This window comes from Gadus chalcogrammus, chromosome 16 (genome assembly GCF_026213295.1).
Source record: "Gadus chalcogrammus isolate NIFS_2021 chromosome 16, NIFS_Gcha_1.0, whole genome shotgun sequence".
NCBI classification, from domain to species: domain Eukaryota; kingdom Metazoa; phylum Chordata; class Actinopteri; order Gadiformes; family Gadidae; genus Gadus; species Gadus chalcogrammus.
In genome coordinates this window covers 15,585,101-15,592,665 of record NC_079427.1, presented here as the reverse complement: position 1 = coordinate 15,592,665, position 7,565 = coordinate 15,585,101, and the positions used below count along the sequence as shown (strand labels likewise).

General features: G+C 40.5%; 1 protein-coding gene across 1 annotated transcript; it reads left to right on the top strand.

Moving 5' to 3' along the window:
• Positions 1 to 1,074: 1,074 nt before the first annotated feature.
• aifm4 (apoptosis inducing factor mitochondria associated 4) lies at positions 1,075 to 7,549 on the top strand. The gene is made up of 19 exons (XM_056611212.1): positions 1,075 to 1,250; positions 1,513 to 1,590; positions 1,714 to 1,823; positions 2,149 to 2,258; positions 2,700 to 2,744; positions 2,857 to 2,938; positions 3,016 to 3,128; positions 3,286 to 3,372; positions 3,839 to 3,930; positions 4,414 to 4,544; positions 4,816 to 4,931; positions 5,032 to 5,103; positions 5,216 to 5,279; positions 5,363 to 5,439; positions 5,565 to 5,682; positions 5,856 to 5,954; positions 6,049 to 6,124; positions 6,220 to 6,324; positions 6,437 to 7,549. Exons 2-19 carry the CDS (start codon positions 1,514 to 1,516, stop codon positions 6,465 to 6,467), a joined length of 1,605 nt encoding a protein of 534 aa, XP_056467187.1. The 5' UTR covers positions 1,075 to 1,250; position 1,513; the 3' UTR covers positions 6,468 to 7,549.
• Positions 7,550 to 7,565: the final 16 nt, after the last annotated feature.

Below are 7,565 nucleotides of genomic sequence, written 5' to 3'. Positions count from 1 at the left end.
TAGCGTGTGACCGTTTTGTCTTCCACTTTGACTTTCAGTTTTTGATATCGGAAGTGGTAGAGTTGTTGACAGTTGATCATTTTTAAATTCAAGAAATACAAACTCTTCCTGCTCGTTTTCAAATCATAACATATCTCCAATTTTGCAGACATTTAACTCTATTGATCGCAATAAGGTTGGGAACCAGACAAATCCAAGAGGTCATGCTTTAATTGCTCTGGTGTATGTCTGCACCCTTTGATAACCCACTTTGGAAAACGATAATGTACTAAGAGGTTCCAAACTTAAATGTATTTGCGAATCAGTCTGGGATGTCAGTCTAGTATTGTCAGCAGCGAGGTCGACAAGAGCATGACTATTGTCATCAAAATAGGTGGGATCCAACGCTGTGGGAACCTTCAAAATAGAGGTGGAGGACCAGTGCATGCTTGAAAATAGAACAAGATATAACCAACTGAGATATTACAATGACAGAATGATGCAGATTACCTAGTGGAGAGACTACGTGAGTAAGGGGGTCACTCATGGAGATTAGGTCCCTTGTTGGAAGAAGAGCCACCACCTTCTTTATGATTAAATGTCACATTGTCTGAATGACAATGTTGGATGTGAGAGGCCCAGAGGACACGCATCGAAAGCTTTGACGGAACAGCTGAATCAACACTTCAACGGCCGACAAACGCAGCAAGAGGGGAGTGGGAAGATGTCAACACCACCATGGCAGAAGAAATTGAGATACAGAATAAAACCTGAAAAAAAAGTCCAAGGACTTATGAACCTCCAGTGTCAAAAACTAAAAGTCCTCACCAGTCATTTGATTTAATGGTCATGATTGGTTATTCAGTACAATGAATGGCTATTAATACTCTCTTTCTATGGGCTTTTGTGTGGGCTTTTGAGAGAAGTACAGTTACAAATCATTTACAAATATTACTTAAATATTACTTAAATTATGGATGTTCCTTTGAAAGAAATATTTTATTCAAATTGAAAAATAGGGGGTGTTGGATTTTCAAGGTTGAATTATGCACGACTATTTTATAAATATAATGACAGGACCAAGTCTCGCGGAGGCCACGCGGCACGCCTCTCAGCGCGTAACCTATCACGAGACCTTGACGCTGCACAACACAACCGGCTTTCATGCATTATCCATACGGTTGGCAGTTGTACTCGAGGAAGACGGAGTTTTGGCAATCTACCTCTATTATTTTGGATTGAGGAATATCATACTACCATTTCGGAGACAGGTGGGATTCTAAATATAACTAACCCAAACACACACATATTGCAACCCGATGGTTGTAGCTTCCTCAATACGTTTTGGACACATGTCTATAGATTAGGATGCTGCTGTTAAGATGCTATTAAATCAGCCTCTTGTTATTATCGCGATCATCTCTATCATATCCTCGTAATAAATATATATAATAATGCATATGCCCAAATAGCTCATTGATAACACCAGATAGGTAATTTATAATCAGAGCCCAACATCTAATCCTTTTCCAGAATGAATGAAGACTTGACAGCAGAGCAAGGAGAAGTGACTGCACTTCTCTGCCAAGAAGATGAACTACAGGATGGACAGTAAGATGTTCCAATACTTTTAATATTAATCTATGATTAGCCTACTTTCTACCAAAGTATTTGTTGTTGATATCTGCAGTGCTGTCTGTGCCAGCCTTCATGCGTTTGCCGGTGTTTTTCCAGAATGAGGGAGGTAGAAGTGGAGGGCCAAAAGGTGCTGCTGGTCCGTACTGAGGGCCGGTATGGTGCTGTGGGTAGTCGCTGCACCCATTATAACGCTCCCCTGGTCAAAGGTAAATGCTTACTGATCATCACTATTAGTGTATCCAGGCAGAATCAGAAGTGGTGTCCTTCCTAGGCCTGGAAAAGAATAATAGAGGAAAGCTGGGATAATATACTTCTCTTTGTGTTCGCTTTATGTCTATTTAATGGGTCTAAAATGCCCTAAAGGTAAGTGTTAATGTATGTACCGTATCGTGTTCAAGCCCTAATCATTCATGCCATTTCATGTCTGAGAAGGAGAAGAAGCGGCAGTACGTTATCAAGTTAAAACATGGTGTAATATTTTCTACAAGCCGCCCCTGCTAATGTTTTTACATAATTTATCTGGGTATTCAGGAGCTTTGGTGGGCAACAGGGTCAGATGTCCCTTCCACGGTGCTTGTTTCAATGTTATGACTGGAGATATAGAGGAGTTTCCAGGTCTCGACTGTTTGCCCTCTTACAAGGTAATTATGAACCTTTTGATGCAACTATTGTTTTATAATGCCAGGGTAGTGAGATAGTTCGGAAAAAGTAGAAATACGAGTTTGACCACAAAGTTAATGGAGCGACCGTTAGAGAAAATGTCTTGGGTCATGTAACAAAAGAGAAAGGATTAATGAGGTTTGGCTGGTTAAATAGATATACTGTATCTTCCCTAAACATCTGTAGCCACACCTATCCACTTTTAGGCTTTCAGAATTCCAAACCTACATTACTTTTAAAATCTACAAACCTCCTGTGTGCTCGAGGTTAATGTGAACTACATTGTTTTTAAGTACGTTTGTTCATAGTTACACCCTTATACATTGTTACCTCACCTCGCTAGTCGCTTTGGATATAATTGTCTTAATGTGGCTTAATATCAAAATGGTTGTGTCTCTAAGTGCTTTGAATGCATTTGACAGGTTAAAGTCGAGGATGGCAACGTGTACATCTCATTCAACCGAAAGGTAATTGAAGGCCGAGAAAATGAGGCCATACATTTTTTAGAAACTTCTTTAAACAATGGTTTCCCCTCTTTCTAATGAATGGTTGTGGTTGCTGGGATGTCATTCCCCTTAGGCTCTGAAGCTCAGCAGGCGGGTGAAAGAGATGAGCAGCAGAGAGCCAGAGGTCAACCACACCACCCTGCTCATAGGAGGAGGTAACGTACCCTCTGAGACCACCGCAGCAGCACGCACAGCACTTCAGCCTGTAACACCGCATGTTGCTTATGCCCAGGCCCCGCAGCCCTGCTCTGTGCCGAGACACTGAGACAGAACTCTTACCAGGGTCGAATCGTCATGGTAACCAAAGACGCCCTGCCCCCGTTTGACAAACCCAAATTAAGCAAGGTAAACGAACCAGTCAGACCAGATTAATATGTTATAGGATGTAATATGTATATATATATATTAAATAATTTCCCACAGGACTAATAAAGTTACAACGCTCTAATCTTGTGATATGTCTATTTATTACCACAAAGCAAAAAAACGGAATGTTTTGCAGGCATTGAATTCGGAGAGCAGCCAAATTCTCCTTCGTTCTGAGGACTTCTTCAAACAGTATGGCATAGAGGTGTGGACACAAAAAGAGGTAGGCGAGAGAGAGACTAACCTACATCATATTGTGTTTGCTTCAGGGTCTGTTAATTCTGGTCCACAGGTGATTAACAATGCCCTAGGACTGTCAACAGGCTCACGATAGGTGATTGCCTTTTGATGTGACAAATAATAAGCAAACATTTTGTAACCGCAATTATAGAGAGTTGATAGAAGTTTATCGCAGTTTTGTTAATTTACTTACTTTAGAAATAATCCTTTAATTTTATTTGGTTAATTGATTAAATATAACCAAACCCCATATTGCCTAGAGATAATTAGAGGTGGACAAGAAGCTAGCTAGTAAAATCCACCGCGACCTCATGCAGCCCCAAAGCAACCCAATCGCATGGAAAGACATAGAGTGCAGGAGTAGATGTTTCATAATGTGTGTGTGTGTGTGTGTGTGTGTGTGTGTGTGTGTGTGTGTGTGTGTGTGTGTGTGTGTGTGTGTGTTTCAGGTCGTGTCGGTAGAGCCGGTCGATAAGGTGGTGAGGCTGAGTGACGGAACAGTGCAACCTTACGACCAGCTGCTCATCTCTACCGGCTGTAGGTCAGAATGCATATTCCTTCCATCTCCCTGACAACTACCGTGTACAGACCTTTATTAGCTCTCACACACACACACAGCTGTTTCAAATAACTATGCAACTTGCATTGTGGTACAATGGAATCACAGTGTTTAGTTTCTGACGTTATCTTCTTCCAAAGCTTCACTTATCAAGATAATGACACAGGTCAGATGGTTTACTTACTCAATTGTTTTTCAAAAGGTGTTGTTAGGCCATGCCGTCTTGAGAAAAGTCTGATGTTATTTTATATTTTCGATAGTCAAGTATTTCAAAGGTCTCCTACTGGGCTATATGGAGTCTGTTTTACCGTGTTAAAAGAAGAGCAAGTACTGCAGACTAATATAGTCACACTATGTAAAAATCCAACTAGCTCCTCAGCTTTCTGCCACCTCTGACTAGTCATGGGATTAAACCAGACAGGTGAGTTATTATACCGTAACCCTCTTGTCTCCTCCGGATGCTAGGGCGCGGTCGCTAGGCTGTCCTGGCCAACACCTGAAGGGAGTCAAGCTGCTGCAGACTCACCAGGATGCCCAGCACATCCATAACTCCTGTCAGGGTCAAAGGGCAGTCATCATTGGCGCATCCTTCATAGGTGTGTGAGATAGTGGGAGAAGTGTTGACTGGTGACAATCAAATTATTATTGGATTGTCACCTTATTTATTAATATGTGTGTCAGTTTACAGAATAATATTCCCTTTAACATCTCGGTTTGTTACTATATATGCACTTGGTTAAGTTATAAGCTCTTTTTTTATAATCAGCCTTGAAATGTTTGAGTATGAAAAAGACTATGTGTCTATGATTGAAAACCATGAAACGCAACCTCCTCCAAAATGTGTTCCATGTTTATCTTCTTGCCCAGGCATGGAGGTGGCTTCTTACCTATCGAATAAAGCTGCCAGCGTGGCCATGGTTGGCACCACTCAATACCCTTTTGAAAGGTCACTTGGCCCCGAGATTGGGAAGATGGCGATGCATGTAAGAACCTACTGGTTTATTTTCATGGCATCAGTGCTGCCAGACTGTGGTGTGTTTATAAATAACACAAACTCCCCTGTTTTTTGTTTTTTTATTCTAGATGTTGGAGGAAAATAACGTGAAGTTCTACATGAAGGACAGAGTTCTAGAGATCAAGGGAGAAGATGGCAAAGTAGGACACATAACGCCATATATTGACTTTGATAGTAAAAACCTGATCTGTAAACTTCACTTGGCTGTACTTGTGTCTCTGATTTTAAAAACGTCTTTCTGACAATACTCAGGTTAAAGAAGTGGTGCTGGAGAGTGGTGCCGTTCTGCAAGCGGATGTTGTGGTGGCCGGAATTGGTAAAATAAGAATTGCCACTATTGAAATTATACAGCAGTAAATTTGACAAAGGCTTGCAGATGAAAATGAATATGGTTTGCAGGTGTCGTCCCAAATTCTGACTTCCTGATGGGAAGCCAGGTGCAGACGGATTCCAGGAAGGCTGTAGTCGTTGATGAGGTATAACCCTGGCCAGATGCGATTTGATACAAGTTTTTTTTTGGTATTGTGTGTCGTTCAAAACAACATTGAGTCTCTGATTTGGTGACATGATAATATTCATAATATGAATCTTCTGTTTCCAGTTCATGAAGACCAACGTACCAGACATCTATGGTGCTGGCGATGTCACGTCCTTCCCCCTCCCAATCCGCGGGGGTCAGAGGGTCCAGATCGGCCACTGGCAGATGGCACATTCCCATGGTAACACTTCACTACCAGTTCAGAAACCATGGTTTGATTGGGAAGTGATAGATAGATGTAGTGGAGAAGCCGATACAGACATCGTGTTACACTCAGGCAGCAGCTAAAGAGCTGATGGCTCTGAATGCAAGCTATTTGTCATAAGGGATTGCTTGATTTGTTCTCTTCCACAGGCAGAGCTGCGGCCTTAAACATGCTGAACAAGCCCACCAAGATGGATTCTGTTCCGTTCTTTTGGACTGTGTTGCTCGGAAAAAGTATCCGATACGCAGGTGATGCATCTTGAGGAATGTTGCGCCGTAATTGATTTGAAATAAATGGATGAAGAGTAGTCCTAAATGTTTTTTCTTCTTTTCAATATTATAGGTTATGGGGAAGGATACACAGAAATCATATTCAAAGGCAAAGTGGAGGAAGGAAAGTTCCTAGCATTTTACATCAAGTAAGCAGCTGCAGTGTACTATACCACTCCTTTTATTGAACTTGAGTGTAATGTTTAGTATAATTTGCTGTGTTGTCATTGTGTTGTGTTTCCAGAGAGCAGGTGGTGGTCGCAGCAGCAAGTCTCATGTTTGACCCTGCTGTATCTCTGATCGCAGAACTCATGTCCTCAGGGCAGCAAATCACAAAGACACAGGCACAGTGAGTGTCAGGCGTCGTGTGTGCGTGCGTGTGTTCTTGTCGCTGGACAAGCTCTTTGAAATAAATGTTGTATGATTATTACGTTGAATATAACCATGTCTTTTTATTTCAGATCTGAGGACCTGAGCTGGTTGAAATTATAGTGTGTGGTCCAGGATCAAGGATGAACGCAAACCAGTCCATTTACTTGATGAGGGGGTCTCAATTGCTATTATGAATAAAATATTTTTCATTAATTTATCTTTCAATCAATTACTTTTTCAATCATTGTTATTCCTCTTGTAAAATGAGTCATGGCTTTAAGGCTGCACATCATCTAGGCTGTTCCATTTATCCTGATTAGTCAGGTAAACAGATTCTAAGAGCTGAGAATGACGCTGGAGGCAAGGTCTGAAATTACAAATGTAAATGTTTAGAAGATAATCTTACTTGAAACACCATTTTGATTACTTAACATACCTGACTAATCAACAGAGGAAAACCAGTTACAGTAACGAAGGTGCTAATCAGCGAAAATATAGGGGACAAAATGGACAGTGTGCACATTTTATCTATTCAATGTTTTTTTTGAACTATAGCACACTTGTAGATTGAGTTGGTATTATTATTTTGGGTGTGACTGTGGCCATATTGAGTTGCTCTAGTTTGTTATTTTGTTTCTAAACCATTTGCCTTTTGTTACTCCTTCAGGGACAAATAAAGTATGTGGAGCGATTCATTCATACATGTAGTAATAAATGTTCATAATAATGTTGAGTATGGAATTGTATGGGGAAAGAAAGTTACCAAACGATTTAGCTATTTGTCTTATCAAGTATGCAATGCGATATAGCCTTCTTCCAATCAATATCATTTTTTCTTTCCTTGAAAGGCTTTCCACCTGTTTCCACCTATTATTTTCACAAGGGTTATGTTTTGGGTGTGTGTTTATTTTATTTTTTTTCTGTGTGTGTAACTGTTAATTCAGTTTTCTGCAGAGGCAAATTACAATTTTCTGAAGAGCTGAGCTCAGAAAAAAATGCTTCACTTCCAAAAAATTGATAATCGAAAATGTATTATTTCGTAAGAGAAAAATAAAGAAAGGTATTAACACGTATTAAATCAAATCATGGAGACAAGTTTTATAATTCTCTGATGTGTTCATCCATCATCTTGGTGCTTTAGGTATGGGCCCTGAAGGGGGTATGGTCTCACTAAGCTTATGACCCTTAATTGTACCCCCACCTAACATAATTTTGGTA